Source organism: Colletes latitarsis, chromosome 4 (assembly GCF_051014445.1).
Source record: "Colletes latitarsis isolate SP2378_abdomen chromosome 4, iyColLati1, whole genome shotgun sequence".
Classification (NCBI taxonomy): domain Eukaryota; kingdom Metazoa; phylum Arthropoda; class Insecta; order Hymenoptera; family Colletidae; genus Colletes; species Colletes latitarsis.
In genome coordinates this window covers 42,304,056-42,325,542 of record NC_135137.1, presented here as the reverse complement: position 1 = coordinate 42,325,542, position 21,487 = coordinate 42,304,056, and the positions used below count along the sequence as shown (strand labels likewise).

At 46.2% G+C, this 21,487-nt stretch overlaps 1 protein-coding gene across 5 annotated transcripts in view; it reads right to left on the bottom strand.

The window, feature by feature from the left end:
- LOC143341237 (cell adhesion molecule Dscam2) overlaps positions 1–21,487 on the bottom strand; it is a 176,226-nt gene that overhangs the window by 100,313 nt on the left and 54,426 nt on the right. For all 5 annotated transcript variants that reach the window (XM_076763992.1, XM_076763989.1, XM_076763993.1 and 2 more), the window contains exon 2: positions 1,538–1,858. In XM_076763992.1, coding sequence (XP_076620107.1) covers positions 1,538–1,858 — 321 coding nt within the window. The remainder of the gene's footprint in view (positions 1–1,537; positions 1,859–21,487) is intronic.

Genomic DNA, 21,487 nt, shown 5'->3' with positions numbered 1-21,487 from the left:
GAGCAGAAGGGAAGAGGAAAAAGGAGACCGCGAGAGTAGGAGACACTGGAAGCAGAGACCAGCGGCTGACGCGGCAAAGGTAGCGGGCATGAATCTGAAAAGGTACGGGCCGCGTTCACGCGACGATGATTTACGGGCATATTAGGTCGATAAGATATCTTCCGGTTCGTTGACCCGGAAGAAGCTCTATTTTTAAGGCGCCTCCGCCTGCGTCTATCTTTCCCCTCGTCCTCCTCGTCGACCGTACCAGCGCCGTAGATCTTGTCAGGGAGACCGGGTTTTGAGGAACGTCCGATAAAACAGCTAGAAGAAACAACGCGACCGTGAATGCTCGCCTTGCTAGCGAGCCAGACGAGCTTATCCGTGACGGGAACGACGACGTCGTTGAAAACGAAGCCCCAGATAAGGCGACGTTTCTCCTTTTGTGGCCTCTGTTCGACGAAAGGGATTTGAATAATTCCAGCGATCGATCCCGCGGTGCTGCGGCGGGCGCGGAAAGAGCAAGACAGCCTCGCGACAGGAAAGAAAGCGCGCTCCTCTGTTTCCGGCCATCCACGGATCCGACTGACAAACTATCGACAAACTATGAATTACATGCCGCCTCGTCTGCATCGTGAACGCGTCAGCCCGGAAATAGAGGGCGCCCAGGTGCGCCGGGGACCACCCCAGGCGCTAGGCAAATCACAGACTCGATGGGAATAAATATTTCATATCGGCGAAGACGTACTGCCGCGCTCCGCCGATCGGAAACGAATGAATTATTCCGTCTAAGAAGAAAGCACTGCCAGACCACGAACACCGACGACCCGTGGTTAATGCAAAAAAGACCAAGGGTGTGCTCGATTAAAAATATCTTAAAAATGTGCTCTGCTCCGAAAGATACGTTTCGTGATTAATTTTGTCTTTCCATTACTTTGCCACGAGATGTTTGTTTTTGCGAGGACTACCATTGTTCGCGGAAGTATTTGTTTTCAAAGTTGGGCGGTGTTTCACGTGGCCGGGATTAATGTCGTCGCGAACCTCAAAGAATCTCTCCCTCGACGGATGAGATGCATCTTCTCCGGAGCCGTCAAACTTGTTCACCCTAGACGTAGCCGATGCTCGAACGCGTCTCGAGCGAAACGAGATGCAAACGAGGTATCCAACGAAGTGACAAACATTTCCATACCGACGGACGCGCGCGATAAATCAGAATCTCGCGCATTGTTCCGCCGGAAGAGCAGACTTCTTTCCTGGTCTAGCAATCAGGGCGATTCAAACCCCATAATTTCTAATCCGTCGTATTGAATTTTAAAGATCTTAACGTTAAAGAATGACTACCGTGTTACGATAACTCTGATTGCAATTTGAAAGACTTCGGTTTCAAAATGGTTGGATCGAAAACCTCCCTTTGTCGAGTATCGCGCGTTCCGAATTCGCGGTCCGGTTTGGAGAACAAAGATGGAAGATAGAAGGTGGGCGCCGAAGCAGGAAATAGGGAGACAGGGTGCAGCAGGAAGACAACATAATGCAGATAACGAGCAAGAAAGTTTCGTACCTGCTCTGACAGTGACGTCTCTGCTAACGATGGCGCCGACGCTGTTGACGGCGGAACACTTATAAATGGCCCAGTGGACGTCCTGCCGGAACACCTCCGCCTCGAAACCAGGGAAGTGGATCGTCCCGTTGCCAAGGACGTGTCTGATTCCGGGGATACTCGTTATGCTGCCACCGTCCGCTGTCAGCCAGTCGACGGTGGCCGCCGGATTTCCTCTGACTATGCAGTCCACGCGGCCGCCATTCACGTTCGTGAACTCGACCCGCGATGGCGGCTCCGACACGAACGTTGGACCCTGCATCTCGTACGAAGCGCCGCTGCCTGCAACACCGAGGGACAGATATCGGTCATAATGGGCCCGTGGGTTCTCGTTACCGGGGCACTTGGGATTCGCGCGTCCCGCCATTGTAATACGGCTGTTATTTATCACGCCATCGCCGCATCGTGCCTTTAATGGCGGCGATCCCGGAGCTTTCCTGCACCTTGTACCGGGGATAACGGAACGATTGTTAATTTGCTCCGACCGCGCGCGTTGCGGGAAACTACAGTCGCTGCCAACACTATATTATACGGCTCTTGGAACTCTGACGCCCGGAAAAGGGCGCTTTAATCAAATAAAACTGCATAGATAGTATGAGAAACTCGAGTAGATATAAATCCAAGTCTAAAATTGTTCTGTCTATTAACGCGTAAACCTCTTCACCTGGCCGTATTTGAATAATCCCCCCACGCAGAATTCCTACGACTACGGGGGTGCAGAGAGTGCCAGGTTTCCGTAAGCAACGAGGGTGTTTTTCCCTATTTTGGTACGATTCCCGAGTGCCACCAGGGAATATGTCTACGTTCAACGAGACGAGTCCGGGGAAAAATAAGCAAAACGTTCGCGCGAACGTGGCTGCCAAACATCGATTCCGAGGGACGAATTTCTAGCAGACCCTTATCGATGCCCTTTGCACGCGAGGCCAGAATCTACTATTTAACAGTAAACCTATCACGACCTGTCATCTGACCGGTTGAACGATATATATTTTTTGTAAAAAACTGAACATTTGGTACCCAGTTCCGGTTAGCTTCCGATGTAAATAGGAAATATATGTATAACAAAGACGAAAGGAGAGAATCTTCAGTTTCCACTATCTTAAAACAGTCTAACAACGCGTATTAAAAATAGTTAAACTTTAGACGCGTGCAGTTCCGAAACTATTAGTGTTTTATTAATTATTGAGGCATCGTTGGCAGCGGCAAACCTTCCTCTTTAAAATGGTTTTTGGTTTTTGTCGATCCGACTTTTCGTTTCGGAGATATCGCAATTTATGTAAAAGGTAATTTTTTTTAATCCGGCTCTCTCGCTGTCCGTCGCGTGTACAATAGCCTATTCACGCGTATTAAAAATACTAAAACTTTAGACGCGTGCAGTTCCGAAACTACTAGTGTTTTATTAATTATTGAGGCATCGTTGGCAGCGGCAAACCTTCCTCTTTAAAGTGGCTTTTGGTTTTTGACGATCGGACTTTCCGTTTCGGAGATATCGTAATTTATACGAAGGGGTAATTTTTCTTAATTCGATTATCGCTGTCTTCGTCTGACGCGTCGCGCCGGACCTCTCTTTCTCGTACGTGACTCGTGACCGTCTGGCCGACTGACCTACTTTCAATGTGCGCGCGCGGTCAACGGCCTTGACAAGGCCGTAGTAAACAAACGCTTCGGACCCTTATACTTCCGGAACTAGCCACCGCACGCGACTTGAAATTAAAATCGCTATATCTCCGGAACTAATAAAGCTATCGACTCTCACGAACGCTCATTTTAAAGGGCATTTCATCCCCTATTCAATGACCATATAAACTATTATAATTTACATTGTCTTTTATGTTTATTTTCACATTTACTTTAACGCTACATACCCATAGTAGTTTCAGCACTTTCTACTGATCATACGACTGATGTGGGATAAAACTGGACTATAAATTGTTTATTTAATTGAAAATTAATTCAAATTTGTATACAGGGTGTTTGCATAATTACTATGCCATTTTTTCGTAAATAATTGTTTTCTCTGGAATTAACTACGGTATCGACTTGAAAGAAAATTTGTTTTCAAGAGAAAATTACTAATTTAGTAATATTATTAAAGTACTAATGCACGTTTGGAGTAAAAGTATCGAATATTTTTGTACAGGTTCCTAGAATTCAATGCTTTAAGACAAAATATGCGACATGAAAGAGAAGGATATCTTACGAATAAACTTCAAAGCTGGTCATTTGACCGGTCATGGTAGGAATGAGTATACATGAAGTGCCGGTAGGTTTAGTGTTAATGTACGGTTTCCGACTGTTTCCAGATATTGTTACAGAACCCCCAGAAAACCTCTCGAAAAGCGATTTCCATTGTTTCGAGGCTGCGAATTTGACGTTCGTGCACAACAATGCAGCAACTCACAACACATCGCGACAAAGACGCGGACGGAAAAGCGACCATCCCTTCATTAGTGTAGCCGGCGGTCTCGCCAGACGTTAATCCGATTAAAGACCTGTGGGGATTAATTCTGCGAACAATACACTACAATGGATACCGATATTCGTCGATAGAGATTTTCTCAAACTTTGCTCGCAAGCTATGAAACGCTTCTAGGACCATTCGTTTTTCGAACTTTATTAAGTTAAATAAAATAACCATAAAAAATCGTTGCATCGAGACGAAAGTTGAAACGAGGCGTCGATGACGTCTAATGAAACGTAATGAACGACCAGGGGCCCCGTAAATCCCGTTTCACAATCGAGCGTTTCCGGTAGCGCGGGCGGGGAAAATAAATTTTCCTTACTGTTTCAATCGGCAGTTAGAAGGACATTAATCATGGTCGCAGCGCACGGACACCGGTTGATGAATTTTTTTCTCGCCCGGCTCGACCCCGGGTCCAAAGTAATTTTCCGAAATAGGACCGTGATGGGCGCGCAAGGTTGACGCAGCACGAACGGCCAAGAGAGGGTTGGGGGCGCGGGTGTATCGTCGACGGGACATGAACGAAGATAATACGGACGGCCATAAATCACACATTTAACGCTGAAATTCGGCCGTAATAGCTTCCATAAATGGAGCGCATTGCGTCCCCCTCCGCGGTGCCTGTTAACCATTCATCACTCGAGTTATGTTGATTTAAGTAGGAATGCCGGTCCGCTCGGATGTATTCCGCATTCCGTCCAACATTGCCCATCTGGAAGCCGGCCCAACGAAGCGCACAGAATATCCCGGAGAAACGTGCAACGAATATGGCGCAGCCACTTCTCCGCGTGTGGCCGCTAACATTTTAGTTAATAATGTCTGATGGACGCCTGCTCGCGCTCCCTGGAACTTCTGGGGCGGAAAAAGCCGCCAAAGCCGCCGCCTCCTCCGTCGCTGGGAACCCGAGGAATCGTTTCGATCGGCGCCCCGGCTACGTGCACGCGCGTTTAATGTTAAAATCGCCTCCGCCATCGCGGAGAAACTAGGTTTCGCTAGAGAGAGAAATTCCCAAGGAATCCTCGCCGGAACAGATTTACAGAAACGTGGCAAAAATTCGAATAAACTATTTATCGGTATTCCGAGCGCCGACGTAATTAATGGCAACGAACAGAGATATTTAGCGACGGTGAAATTGGAAATTTAGTCCGACGAAACGATACTCTTTGAAGAGCAACCTGACCTCCGAGAGGAAACCGTTGATAGAGTAATCTACTTACGGTGGAGTCTGACGGAATAACAGATTCTTATTCGTAGCTGTTCTTCGAGTTGCTCGAATTAAATTTAAACGCAAACTTTTGAAATCTTCATTTTTGATTTCTCTGGGCTTCTCGGATAATTGGCCGACAGGGAAGAGATAATAACAAGATTTCGCGCTCGCGTTGTGCAACAGAAAGGTAGTTAAATCGTCTTTAACGAGCCAATTTATTTCGTACATTTAATTTTAGAATTTAACGAGTATCGATGGTGTTTTATGAACAGACGGATGAAATCGCGAATAATCTTTTGGTCGCAAGATGGCTGCCTTTTGACAATGGAAAGCTACGACGAACCGTAGTTAAACTTTTCAGTGTCTCTGTGTTAATTCACTGTACATTTCGACTTAATCGCCCTCTCTGCGCTTTGTCGCGCCGAAGGAAGGCTGACAAGAATAATGACTTCTAAAATCGACGATGCTGACGAAGCTGCATTGTCTTAAATATTTAATACTACTGCGGACTAGAAACTGATTCGACCAAGTGCTCCCAGGGATTGAGTAACGCGTATACCTCATCCAATCGCAACAACCTGAACTTTCACAAACTACACAAGCACTATTCAACTCGAGTACTTAATATCCATGGCCACTTGCTGCTATTCATAAGGGGACAACTCCCCTTCCCGAAGTAAACTGTGCATTAAAGGAGATGAAATACAATCGCCTATTGACAGGTACTTGTTTCAGATGACTGCATTGTAAATGAGCATAAACAAGGACCGCTGTCGATGATCGTTACAATGTAAAATCTTACCAGTCGCGATTATAGAACCTTAAATAATTACGATAAAAAAATTTCGAGATCGGGGGAGCTGAGAAAATCATAATTAGAAATGTTGGTCGCGTTTTGGGGATTTTCCCCGAGATGCCGTAAAAATTTTCCGCGCCAGGCATCGATGCGACGATAAAACAGAAAATAGTGCTATCCGGGTTCTTTTTCTCACGTAGCTTCTTTTCGTCGTACGTTTCCCGCGGACGTGAAGTCAGCTTTAATTAACTTCCCCTCGGTACCGGAAGCTCTGTACGAAGCTCGCGTCCCCAACACGACAATCCTTATCCGCGAAAGACACGCGCAGACTTCGCAAATAACGAAGAATTTCCTCGCAGACCGAGGGAACACCGAGAATTCTCTTCTTTTCGCCGGGATTGTTTCCAAGATGCACTTAAAACCGTGACCTGCACTACGATCTTGGAAACGATCATACTTCTCGACCAGCGATGGAATTCAAAACCGTCTCGAGACATCTTGTATCAAGGATGGATAGCTCCGGAGTTATGAGAACGTTCTGACCTATGCAACTGCGGGTTTTTTAAATTTGGAAATTCTAGGGAAGCTCAAGAGTCTCAAATGGCTCGTATAAATTTTATGCTCGGCATAGTTCGAGTGTCTTGGAACTAGGAAACTTAATGCAATTATTTCTCGGTTGTTTGCATCGCTAGGAATTAATCCAAGGGAAAAATTTGCCACGAAGAAGCGTAACGCGTGGAAATCAATTTCGCTCAATTTAAAAAATAAAAATTTAATGCAATCGGTAGTAAATTGAATCGAACAGCGATATGATGGTTTTTAAAACAATTGCTTTTCGAATGGAAACGCAAATATACATTACACTTTTCATATTTCGCTCTGGACTTTCCACGGTATTTCATTTGCCTGCGTTCTCTATTTACAATCCACAACGACCCATATGCGAAATTGATCGATCTGAACGTACTGATTAAGTTTTGATTCAATCATTCTACGTCCCTTCGTTCAATATATCTTAATACCGTATGCAAATCCTGTAAAATTCGTTGAAAAAATTTAATCCGGGGATCCTCAACTTTTTCGAAAAAACGAATATCACGGAAACGAAAATTCAGAAACGCGTGAAACCAGAAGAATAGCAATATTCAACCGACAGGGCCACGTTAGAAATTGCGAGCCTTAAAAAAATGAAATGCTTCGGCGAAACGAGACACAGAGATAACAAGATTAGAAAATTTATAAGCAATATGAAATCCAGACATTTTTGAAAATTTCATTACCATAAAGAAGCCCAAGATTTTCAAGCTTCTCGAATTTATTTCAGCCTCGAGACACGTTCGAAACGACTAAGAATCCCGTGGTTCTTGAATTGTTTAGAAATCTGCCTGCCACTGTAGCGAAGTTTCTACTTTCCACCTCCCCCCCTCCATCCGCAGATAAGAAAATTACATTATTCCGAGAAGGACCCACCTCCGGCCATATTCTCTTTCAAGATTTCTCTAACCTACGCTGCACTTTCTTCCCGGGAACACTCGTTCTGTGCGTCAGGTAATACCTTATTGCCCAGCGTGCCCCGCGCCCGTTGCAATTTTTCTCCGCTAGAAAGAACAAAGCTCACCGTAAACCCAATTTTATATTTCCCGACCGGAGTAGTCCATTTCGCAGTACAAAGTTAACTTAATTTCCTATAACGTCAGACGCACGTCGACCAATCCCCTGACCCGTTGCTCCTCTCATCCTGCGTTTCTCCGTCGACTGGACGTTCAATTAAACGCACGCCGGCTGAAACATTTCGAAACGTAACGCGCTTGGGCATCGCGATGGGCTAAACAACACCCGGAGTCGACTTCCTTTTTCCGTCACGTCCAGGCAAAAGGCGAGCTGTTATTTACCGAGAGTGAACCGTCAAAAGAGAAACGACAAAATGAAAAATAAACTCGGGAATCGAAGGGTAGCTTCTAAAACACCCTAATTTTATAGAAGCTTCGAAAATGCACCTTTTTAAATTTAAATAATTTCTCCTTCGATCAGAAGTTTAAGAGTCATCATTATCATTGACGTCGGACTTAAAATGTTATCGATTCGGTACGGAATGACCCGCTAGGGATTCCAGTCGAGTTCTCGACCGATCGAAAATCATAGATTACGAGGAATCACACCACGCACCTCCTTCGCAGACCCGTAATCCGAATTAACGTCGAGGTAGTCGAACATCGCGGTGATTCCATTTTCCTAAGAGCATGGGAAGAGGAGGGGATGAAAATCGAAGAGCCTCCCGTCGAATCAGGTATTTTTAATTCGAATAACGGCGGATAATCGCGCTCTAACGAGAGAAAACACGCTTTTGATCGAATAAAACGCGTTTCCACCATACACGACCATTCACCGATTCAGCTTTTACCGGGAACAAAAACAACAAGCAGGCAGAGAGAAAGATGGGGGATAAAAGCCGCCAACCTTCGTGCCTACCCATCGACGCCATTATTATCAGAGGACGAACGGAACTATAGAACGGGATAGAAAGGCCTCTCTTGAGTTTCATTCGTGGTGCCTCGTCGAATTTTGTGTTAAAGCGAACGCGTGTTTGGAACGCACTATATGTATTTTCCATCGCTTTACTTACATCATAATTCATTTCTATGTTCAAACTCTACGATCTAAAAATTTCTCTAAGGGAACTCCCCGCACGATGAGGCTAAACTTCGATTTTATAAGAAATTACTGACAACTTTCAATTTAATAAAATCCATAGATACTGCTAATAAAGAATTTTTTTCTCGAAAGTGGGTAGGATTTCGGGGATATGTGCAATGAACAAAAATGATTGTAATTGACCCCCGCAGTCGAAAATAATTTTTTTAGAACGATTTGAAATTATTTTTGTTCGCCGAAAATTTTGTCCCCCACGGTAGCTTGAAACCGAGAAACTGCTATAGAATGAGAACTTCTTAAAGCGTCTCGAGAATCTAAAATTAGTGTTTCCATAGTTTAAGGTTTGATTGTAAAATATTTGAGCAATATTTCAGCGTGTCTCTAGAGTTATTCGAGTTCTGATAAACGCGGTACTCGCAGACGGCGTGGGTTGTATCTCTCCCCGACAATCGTTTACGTTGAAGAATCAACGACGGTTCTTCTCGGTTGGAGTGGCAGGCTCTCCGCATCCACGCACGCTTCCCGATTTATCTCCACGGTTCCGTCCAATTAACGGCGCGGCGTATCAAAATGTCCAGATCTGAGGAGCTGTCGCTCAGGCCGGAGAACGGAAGACGCCGTCTACGAGGGGGGCACGTGCGCGCCCCGGCCGATTCGCGAAAGGAAGCGATGTGTTCCCCGATATAATGGCCCGCTCGAGTGTATTTGAAATGCACTGGCTCATCAGAATAACTGAACAATAGACGGCCGGCTGGAGGAGGACAGAATGAACGAGGAGGGTTACCCTGGCTCCGTAACAACCCCCACCCACGGTCTAGCTACCCAGCTAGACACTCGAGGACTCCCTCTTCGGATGTACTCGGCGATGCGGCTGTAACAGTGGAAAAGGGTCTGGGGGGTTGTGCAGACGCGCGTCCCGTCCTACACTCTCGGGCACGCATGTGGATGTTTGCAAGTTCGCCATCCCAACCATCCCCCTTTCTACCCCCAGTCGAGTTGTACGCGATACACGACGAGTGGCCTAACCTTAGTCAACCCTCGACGTCATCGGGAGGGCCTTCTGAAGCCGTACACTTCTGTTTCTCTGTTAGGCTGTTCGAGAGACGAGACACACAACCGTTCGTCGACCATCTGCGTAATGCTTTGCGTCAACATCCCTTTGGTGGCTCAACCGACCCCCTGTCCCCTTAACGACCGGCCTCTTCTTCTTCGCGATTCTTCTTTTAAGCGTGCTCGAATGACCACTCCTCTTCCGACCTTTTAGGTTTCCAGCTGCGATTCACGTTAGCGCGGCGCGTTATTAATGCCTCGCGATCAAAGTTTTCGCCCCACTTTTCACCGGGATTTTCCTTTTCTCCCTTTGTCTCGCGGCATCGAAACAACTTTCTCCCCCTTTCTATTCGTCTCCCTCCGACGCGGACAACCGGCCAGCGACGAATTAAAATTAAACATTAATCCGGTGGACCTAAAAAAAATATAGCCGGACGGCTGCTCGTGAAATATAAATGATCGCCGGTGATTCGCATTCTTTTTTCCCTTCCTTCGCACGTTCGAATGGCTATCGCAATGCGTAAATTTCCGTAATCGCGGCGTATTTCGTCGCTGCGCGCGCACCCGTGACGCGAAATAATTTTGGCGACCGTTCGCGGTCGTGAATTTCCGAAGAATTTGGCGGGACGTGTCCGTACGCAGTTGTGGCGCAAATATTACTGCCAGCGAAATCTTTTTCGAGTTATTTCGGACGTTCGTTTAAACTAATTGCATCAGGAAGGTCTGTTGTTTTCTATTATATCATAGGAGAGCGGATATCGAGATGAATTCATCCTCGATTATATTAAATATGTCACTACTATCTTAGTGAAAGCTTCATTTTAACACTGGGCCAAATTACGTTACGTAAAAAAAATATTAAACGAAAGAACCAACCTCCCTGCGCGAATCTAACAAAAATCCACGGGTTAACTTGGAATTCTCTCGTTGATTCGCAGTCACGGAGGTTTCGTTTTTATCTCGCCCACGCAACGCGTACGAGAACTACCTATAATTCTGTGGTTATCGCGACTACGGGGAAAAATCGTCCGGCATAATGCTCGAACCGCAGGGGGAGCACGAAACGGAACGAAAGAACGGGACACGCGAGGTTATTGTGTCGCTGGTATTGTTCGAAAGTATCTCCGCTCGAACGTCAGCGATAGGAAAACATCTTAAAAAGTCCGCGGTGGCCCTCGTCGAAGTGGCATGCGAACAACGTCGGGGGATCCCCGGATAACGGCGACCCGATTAACTTATTAAAAATGCGCCGTCGAAAGGAGACGTCTCTCCGACTAATTGCTGATGCGCGCGTTCCGGTCGGGCTCGCGAGACCCGGAGGAAACCAGCGAATGGAGCAGTCCCCATTCCGGAATCCGCGGCTCATCCGGCGGTTTACAATCCTTTCTTTCAGCCGGGCGATGGGAAACGAGGCGGGGCCGTCTCTTCGTCGAGGAAAAAAAAACCCGGGGATGGGGCACCCACAACGGGAAACGGAGAAAGAGGAGATAGAAGGGGAGGGAGAGGGACGCGGGAACGGGCACACGTACGTGGTTCTCCACAGAGACAAAGGGGTAAAAGGCGGAGAGACGCGAAGGGAGAAACGGCAGCGCGCGGAAAAGAGCACGAGCCGGGATGAAGACAGACAGACAGACGCACGCCAGAGCGTGTCCCACCGCCCCCGCCACCGCGGTTGTCCGACAATGCAAACCAACTTTCTCATTTCAATGTATTGTTTCCATTGTTCGGGCGTGCAGGCTGCGAGGGTTGTAGCCGGTGGTGCTGGCTGGGAAAAGGGGAGAGGTTGGGAACACGCGGGCTCTCTCTCGCCTTCCCCAGCAGCCGATCGTCATCCGTGAAGCATCCCAGTTCCCCGCAGAACCGCCCCCCACCTTCCCTTCCGGCCCTTCGAAGATTACGGAATAATTTCAGGGACGGACCCGGGGGTGTGCCGGTGCACCGGAGTCACGGTCCATCACGCTACGACGGAGACCAGCCATTCAACAGCCGGTGCCCTGAATTTCTTTCGGGGACATCCTTTTGCGCCAGGTACTCGCGATCCTCGCAATACCAGCGTGGATAACGATTCGCTAAGCTCACTTATAATTAGGTTCTTAGGTCTTGTGAGAAAAGTGAAAGTTGAGCGTAGCCCTCTGCTGGCAAGCGCGGGAACAAGTGCAGCCAACCTCAAAGAGATGAGAAGGCCTCCTATTTGCATTCTCTTGATTAACCCTTTACGATTTAATTGCGAACAATTTTTAAACTACTGGTTTTTCTGTCGTTCTGTATAAAGTAATCTTAATGAGAGAAACCACGACCAGCGTATCGCTCTGATTCTATTTGCGAAATTGTTTCGCGTCCCTTTGTAAAAGTTTCTCTCTAAAGTGTCACCGTTTCGACAACCTTCGATATTCGTTTCTCTTTGCGGCCCCCGGCGGATACTCGTACCGAAAACAGAGCGATTTTTTTTTTTTATACCGAATGGAATTTAAAAATAAATCATCGAACGCCAGGACCGTGTGTTGTTTTTTCATTGACGGACTTCGAACAATATATTTATTCAATAAATTAACCGTTCGAATGCCGAGGGTCATTGCAGAAATACGATCGAAAAGTGCCGGGTCGGGCCGCGATCGCGTATCCCCCGTTTTATGTCGGGAAACGTCGAACCAATAGCGTTAAAACGACATCGGGCGATCGAATTTAATTTTGGTTGAATGTAACAACAGGTCTGCATGCTTTATGCTTTGACGTTCACGAATGTAAATAGTTGGGTAATGAAAACTTTGTTGTCGATTAAATTTACTGCGCGATAACGCTGCTCCACGCTCAAACGGTCAATATATGAATTAAAGCCGCGTCCACTCGTGGCCATTTGGTCATTTTCATTCGTATAAAGCACGCCCGATCTCTAGGCGGTGAAAACGTACGATAAAGCTTGTTCGTACGATGCTTGAAACGTAAATTCGCGTCCTTGGTTATCCGCGTTGCATTCGGCCCTGATCTTGCCCGAGGAATATCGTTGCACTCTTTCGTTTCGTTTCGAACCAGCCACCTGTACGACACTCCACGGGAACATCTAAGTCTTCTCGAGGACCGTGGAATCTTCTGACGTTTCGTTTCACTGCATACTCCTCGACCCGCCTTATCAACAACTTTACTGTCTCCGTGTCGCTCGCTTTTCGCCCCAAAGCGCCTGTTCATACAGATACGAGACATTGTAAAGACACCTTTCAGGGTTTAAAGAATACACTTACAGAGGTTTTACGAGTCTTTCCCTAAATGCGCATCCTATAAACGGCAGAGTGCTCTCAGACAGTCTTGCCTTCGCCGGAGGTAGCCGATACTCTTATTTCACAGAGCGAAACCAAACAGAAAAACATCTCCGAGATAAAACGCCCCTGAAAACGTCCACTTTCGCGGTTAATTCGTTCCACGTACTAAACGTGTGGACTCAAAACGCGAAACAAATCTTTTTATGCAACCTTTGCTCGGAGAAGCAACGTAGAAAGATTATCAAACGTAGCGTGAATTCTCGAGGACCACGATGCTCGATACCATCCACGTTTCTTCTTAATTAAACAACTCGTCCCGTTTCGTTGTCCCGGAAGACCATCCGCGTAACACCGTCGTGTCTGCATTCCGTCGAGGGGCTCGATCAACGCGCAACGCGTGCAGGGTGCGTGATAAGTGCACAAGTACGCGGTACGAGCGTTTAATGCTCAATCCCATCAGCGGGAACGACTACATTACTCTAATTATGCTGCCAGGACTCCTTGGTCGCTGGGGCTGAAGGGAAATCCAGGGATTTGTCGCGTGACGCAGAGTCACGCGCCACGCGACCCGCCGTTAATTAGTAGTAATTCGTTGTACTCCATTAGCAGCGGCTTCCATGGCCAGGATGAACGACTGACTCGTCCTGCGCACCCGACACTGGGAACGTTTCGCTTCCGCTCTTTCGCGTTCCACTGCTCGACGGCCGCGTGTTTAATGGCCTGTACGTCATTCGACCCGACCAATGGTTGCGCGAATTAATTTTATTGTAATTACTTGTCCGCCGGAACAATAAAATCTGCCCAGCGGTCGGGGAGGCCGACGTTCTGCAACCATTTTTCCCTCGTTCGATCCAGGGACTTTCCGTTTTGTATCATTTTCACGAGGAAAAGTGATCGAGAGAGCAGCGATGTAGGAAAGATCGTTTTACAAGTACTTAACGCGTGAAAATAAATTACTCGAACGATACGATTCTACATTCAAGCGGACGTTTACAACATCAACTTAATCTCTAGTTCGAAGCGACGGTTTTGAGGTTGACCTATGACTGGACTTCGCTCGGACGATGATCCCAAGAAGTGGGCGGGCTATTTACCAACGATATCGAACGAGAACGTCGGCGTTGGATGCTGATACAACCGATTGAAGACACGAGCATTTCAAAGCGAACGGGGCAAAGTTCGCCGATGCCGATGGAACGGTAACGCAAACTGCATCAAGTTTCGCGGCATTAATACCGGGGAAACTAGCGGTTACGAGGTTACCGTGTTCGCTGTACCGGCGTTCCAATTTCGTCGGAACGAGCCCGAAAGTATGGCGAATTTACCATCTTGACGAGACGCGCGGTCAAAGTATTCAAATTCGTAAAACAGCGAGAACCGAATCACGGACGGGCGTATAACCGAGCTACAAATCGGTCGCACGCAACACCGATGTTCGTAGCCCGTAAAGGAATTTCAATTGCTAATGAAATTACAGGAACGTGCAGGTCGGGAATCCGTCCCTACGGCCGCAGGGGTTCATGACATCGCGTTGCTCGTCGGACGACGAAACACGGAATCGCATATTGCGCACCGACGTGTTTACGGTTGCATTGTTTTGCCGAAGGGAATAGATTTCGATCGTCCCCCCTGGCTAAGAACCATTAACGATCCCGTTGTTTGCATCGCCTCGATAAGAACTACCGATCGCCGAATCTCGTCGGAACAAGCCCATCGCGGCGGTGGTTTTTCCAAGAAATTATTTTCAAAGTTTTGCTAAATTCGTTTAACTATCCACTATCGCTGTGATACAAAATTCGAAAGAGTTGACACGATTACGCTTTGACCAAACCTCGAGTAAATGGTATCAGAAATCTAATTATTACGTGGTGGCTTTAATAGCATAGTTTGTTTCAAACGAATACTTGGGCACCGATGAACGAGAGGCTGTCAACGCTTCGAGAGAGTTTTGAGAAAATGGCCTGAGAACTGGGCGATGGTACACCAACGGCGAAATGATACAATATATCGTACTTCGTAGAAGCATGAAGTTTGAAATAATCAGAGCTAGAGGAACGGAAATGAACTAACGGAGAGGAGAAACCTATTGGAGCAGCAATTTATACTGGAATATGCTCCCGGCGTACGAACGTCAATTAAGATCAAACAGTACATATAACTATTAAAATTATATTCGGTTGCTGCGTAAATTCTGCACCGTTCATTTCTCGTTTAATATAAACGAGTCTTCCAATGCAAAAAATTTACCAAATCAATTTAATGTTGCCCTAGATTTGCGATAACGGTGTATTATCACACCCTGTTCTTGTTTTAATAAAACGACAAAAAAAGTAAATGCCTTTAAGGCCGTTAATTTCCAGAAACCTATTCGCGAAAACTTTCCCCCATTCCTCGAACAGAATCCTACCCCCCTTGTGTCTGCATTTCTGCAGCAGCTTGTACGGATCTTGCACCTTGCACACTCTTCCAGTCTACAACTGGAATTTAAGTCAATGATCATCGCTGCAGCGTAACAGCTGGGAAACGCAAACGGTTTCGAACTGCAATTACCTATTTACCTGCAGGGTGCACCGCGACCTGGAATCTCTCCCCGCACACGGATTTACTCCACCCCTAGCAATCGCTAAATCTGATCTTGCTTTGATGGGTGAATTATTAACAGGTCGGAAAGTTCGCATCGGTTAGTCGACTATCGATTTCATCCGTGGGGGTCGTGAACTTGGCGATACCCGCGGTGTACGAGTCCACTCTCGGCGATGTTTCGACGGCCAACTTGTTGAAAGACGATAATCGAGAGTCGCGTCTTGAACCCGCGTTTCACCCCGCGACGAATTCCTTTCGCCTTTGCGTGGAATCGAATCAAACCTTCGAGCAACGAAGCATAGGGGAACTTTGAAATTTTAATAAGATTATTTGCACGAATGAAGAAGCAAACGAAATAAAAGAAATTTTTAATTCGATTCTCGGTGGATACCAAATCGTGTGATTGAAAACCTAATGCTCTTCGACTCGGGACCGTTTAATTCGTTCAACTTGTTTCGTTTCACGGTAATTTGCAGAATATTTTAAACGCACGGACGACTCGCAGACGCGGAGAAATTTTAGTGGAATTTAAAATTGAAAAGAACCGACCAATTTTATGACACTTTTTCCCTCGGTCGAGCTTAGGGAAAATTGTTCCCGAACCGCGGTGATTATTGAAACATCGATCGATGGGTCGAATTTAAGCGCGTGCAGGGGATGGTGGGCATTCAAGGAGCCCGTACGGGGGAATTTCGAATTCACGAGCACGATCATGCACGGACACGAAAGGCAGAGATAGTGGGGGGTGACAGTAGAAAAGTACTCGAAAGGCGGGACCATTTATTCCGGTTTTATAATGCTGGATTCATTCTCGTTCGGCGGTGTGCTTTTGAAAAATTCAGACTGCATAATAAATCGAATCGAATGCATTTCAGGATTAACTTACCACGCAAACAGTAAAAATTTGCTAGAGACAATGGCTGTCCGTTGATTCGGAACGTCCGTGAAGTAAAATCCGCGAAAGGTTCGTTAAACCGCTGCAAAATGGACATGCGTTTCTCGAAATCTTCTCGCGAAGTGTAAATCAATTTTTTTTAAATTGATCCGTAGATGAAAGAAACTTCGAAGACATTGTTTTATTACAATATTAGTAGTAATGTAGGGATCGTCGAAACTTATTTTACGACGGCCACGATGATGGGTGTTACGTTCCCATAAGGTGTAAATTCGCGCAGAGCCGCGCAGACTGCGTCAGCGATTCGCCATCGATTTAGTTGAGCCGAGGCACCCGCGATCCACCACTAATTATTTCATATCACGGAATGGCGGCGCGTATTAGCCGTTCATTATCGTGTCTCCGCGATCAGCATGATTTCTAGCTGAGCGGCTTATCGTGGCGCTCTCACGTGATCGCGGGCAAATCTGTTTACGATATCAGCTCGATTAGAAAGGACAATACTGCTATGATTCGTGAGCAAAGGAGATCGTGTTTACGGTATTAGGGTGCCCCATAATGCGATGATGAGTCGAGTGCATGGCCCCTGAAATTAACACCCTCCTTTTAATAAACGCTGCGATCCTGACGGTGTCTCAACTAAAAACCGGTCTAAGCATCCCAATTGCCGGTGACGTAAACGAAGCATAGTAGATTACGTTGAAAGTTACAATTGTGTATATTAATCGTTTAGGGGCTGGCCTTTCTAGCCGTAGATTTGCGTGACCAAGTATCGTTAATGCATTGATATCGTCACCAACTCGAAACGCGAACATTTAGGGTGGTATGGAGTTTCGTCAAGGTCGAAATGAGAGCTTGCCACTGTACGTTGTGTACTGAAGAGGACGTTTAAATCAGAGAATTGAGCCCGATTATGCAACGATCGAGCACCACAGGCTGCAGTGAAAAAACCACATAGAAAACACACACGGCAAATTCGCCCGAAGCGTAAAGTTTATGTTCGGATATTTTTTTTCCCCCGCGTTGGTGTCGTTTCATATGCCCATGAAAGGTCCCCGACGTTTGAAACGTTAATCCTCCACACCCACCCCCCTCCCAGCCCCGCGGAAAGTATTTCGCCGTCGATTTCGGTGCTTTTCATCCGTTTGCCAGCGAGCAGCCAATTTTCAACCCTGCCGCTTGCACTTGTATCAGAGTTAAACGACGTTCCGACCAGACGCACGCCGGACGGAAAAAGGTGCGCGCATGAATATCAAAACTATGAGGTGAGCTGACATAAAAACCCCGGGCGGGGGTCAGAAACTGATTTCGAGAACTTTTCAAACCGGAGAGTGAGCCGTGAACTTTCCCTCTGGAGCTTAAATCCACTCGTTACGCGCCCCGTACGCGCACCGAAAATTTATATTCAACGATCGCAATTTTCACGGAAAAAAAAAATTATTTAACCGGTAAACTAATGACGGAAAGTCGGTCGAATTCTATTTCTGATAACGTATGGAAATTTTTAATTTAACGGCAAACTAGCTCCCCGTAAATTCATTAGCGAATTAACCTGGAGGTGGAAGCTACTTCACGGATAAATCGATGTTCGAAGATAGAATCCGCTGGAATTGCTCGATTTTTTTTATCGATACTCGATGCAAGAGTGCTGCAAGAGTTACGTAGATATCATAGAACGTTAATAATGGTTCTAGTTTACATGGTATATTTCCTGTAGACATAAAAATCTGTTATCCTTCGCTTTTAATATCGTGGTTTAAAAACGGTGATCGGCTTACGAGAAAACTAAATAAAGAACTCCGGCGGACTTTGAAGAAGCGATTATTCGAACGAAAACGCATTAATTCGCGACGCTCCTTTCACAGAGGATAAAAAGGGAATCCCGAATGTTTAGTTTGAAGCGGTTAAACAATTTTCTGGCCGATACTTACTCCTTGTATCGGAGTTGAGCGACCTTTCGACCAGACGCGAAGAGGGGCGCGCGCGTATATTAAAACGGCGAGGCGCGCTGACATAAAAACCCACGGCGGGGTCAGAGGCTGATCCCGAGAACCTTTCGGAACCGCTCGTCGACCAGAGGGTGTGCCGTGAACTTTCTCGGGCCGGGCCAGGGCTTAAATCCACTCGTTACGCGCCCGTACGTACGTTCAAACGCGCTCGCTGCCCGACGCGGAAAACCCGCTGAAACTAATTCGTCTACCCGACCGCGAACGCTGCACTTATCTCCATAGCCCTCCTATGCACGCCCACCACCTGCTCGCAGCACGCTTGTCTTTTTTCCCTCTCCGAGCGTTTCGTCGGGCCACTTTTTTCGCGAAACCCGCGAACGATATTACGCGCGCCCTCCGTTTCACCGTCGATTCGCCCCCACCCACCCACCTCCCCTGGGTGGACCTAGAAGCGGCCAACTTTTTTCAAACGCCATTTACACGGATAGGTTCGACCCTTTTGAGAACATAACGACCGTTTTGTTTCATTCGTGTCCAGTTACGGAGGTCGAATCAACGCTAGAGTCGTTTTTGACCCGCGATAAATAAAAAATATTGTATTCTATTCGAGATTCACGATCAATTGTTGCATCGAGCGTACGTTTTTCCGTTCGAAGATCGAATTAAAATTTAATTTACACGTGGGAAAGTGTCCCTATGCTTGCAGAGACCGATAACACGGAATTAATAAATAACCAAAATCGAGGAATGATTGTACGAGCGAGAATGAATATGATATTTTACCGCACGGGGTTTCGTTTTCGAGAAAATCGATGTCGAAGATTTATTTGGTACGCGGCTGTCCATTGCTTAACATTTCCACTCGCGGTGGTATTGGTACACATTGATGGGAGTATAATACTATCCGTTTCCCGTCGACCTTATTATCTTCTAACTAATTAAAATTAATTGAAATGGAAAATATCGTATCACCGTCGGTGCCTACAAACAGCGCAAGTAGAAATAACGAGTAATAGTCAGACACGTTAAACAACACTGCTCGACGGGAACTATTATATTCAATCGAAATTAACGACTTCCGGGAGAACGTGATCTTTTTGAAAACAGTACACAATAGATTTTTAATCTCAAATATAAATATTACGCTTAGTTTTGTCTTTGTAAAATTTGGAAAGGGTCCGAATTTTAAAGGTTTACTATTCTTCTGTCGAAACCATTATGATAGACATGATTTTTAAATCGAAGCTAGCACGAGACCGTGTTATTAAATTAAATATAACTTGACCTAGATTTCGTGCCGTATTGTTTCCGGTTCCTTTAAATTGAGTCTCCGTGTCGCGAATGCATTCTCTGCTTTCGATGCAAACTGATGCAGATGAATCAAAGATACGTCGAAACGAAACAGCCCGAGAAGTACGGGGCAAACTAATACGCGACGTGCTCGGGGAAAAATATCAGATACCGAAACGCGATATTCGTTAAATGGACGCGTTACCATCGCGATTTAACGCGACGCGTTGTAACGCGATAGAAAATGATACAATTACAGTCGCATTCGGCTCACATAATTTTCCGTCGCTCTTCGTTAAATACCATGAATTCTCTTAAATGAAATCCAATTCATCGAATTCTCGGACGCTCGAAACACTATACTACAGTGGAAAAGTATCAACCTTTTCACAAAGGAATTATTTTGGTTCGAGTAAATAAACAGTTAAATTGATGCTAAATTGGTGCTATATCGCTGGGAAATTAGATTATGAATATTCACAATTTTAACGATTCCATAATTAAAGTAACTTGTAAACCGAATATCGTTCAATTATCTTGAACAAGCTATTTTTACTTATATCGAATTTACAAGGTAATTAAGACGAGATCATTTTTTATGTACTTGTTACCTCGAAGCTTTGCTTAATTAGCGGTGTATTAAAGTGCACTGCAATAATTTAAGAAATTCGTTGGAGAAGGCCGAGTATCATTAAAGGAGCGATTCCTTACGTTTTCTCTCTAAATAGAAGCATAATTACGGGGAAAGCATTTAAACGAAAAGAATCACAGTTTCAAAGAACGTTTTCATTTAAATCCTGATATGTCAGGCGAGGCTAGATGGACTAGACTTATAATTACATCTTTCTTTGCCTTTATCCAACGAATACTTCTCTCATGGTACGAAATTTCTTAAAAAAACTTCAAGATCGACGCAAATTTCCAAAGTTAAAACATGTTCGCGCCGCTCTACCTGCATTTCTTTCATATTCCGTAAAATTTCGCGATCGCGAGGGAAACTTGGACGCCTTTGTCCCGGTGGGCGAGGCGACGAGACCTCCGGGTGAAAAAAATCACGACACTTTTCCCCAGCGACGGGAGCCCTGGTCACGAAATGAGCGGTCGCCCTCGCGAATTCATCGCATTAAAGCGCGACCGGGTTCGCGGAGAAATTATCTCGTAAAAATTCGGAGCGGCTGATCAACGGGCAAAAAATGTTTCTTTGAAAGCTGCCCGCGCGTTCCTTTGTCGGTGGAAAAGAGGTCCCTTTAAAATTCCAGCCGTTTCTCTTATTAATTCAAGAATAACCGTCCGTGAAAGAATTGCGCCCGCCGTCGAGCCGCGACCGTGCGCCGGTTTTCAAACGTTTTTTCACGGGAAAAAATTCCGGCCACTCCAGTAGGGCCTCCGCTCCGTGGGCAATCCCAGACTCTGCCTCCTCCAGGAACTGGAGGCTCGACGAGGGGATTAAGGCTATTATAATTGAGCGGATCGAACGTCGGGGGTGGCTGGAAAAGTTTCTCGGTGGGCGTCTACCCGAGCGGCCAGTTTCGATATCTCCGTCCAACAAGAAATCGATGTCAGTTTATGACAAGGCGAACTTGCTTAACTGCTTTCGAAACTACTCGAGACAGCGTGGGATCGTAAACTCCGGGGCTGCTTTAAGGATGATTTAATCCAAAGTTTCGTCCGCGACGAATAAGAGTGTGGCTCGGTGGCCTACGCGCGGCCGGTTACCACCAGGGGCGAAGGGAACGAGCGTCTGCGTCGTCGAGAATGAAAAATCTCCTTGGAA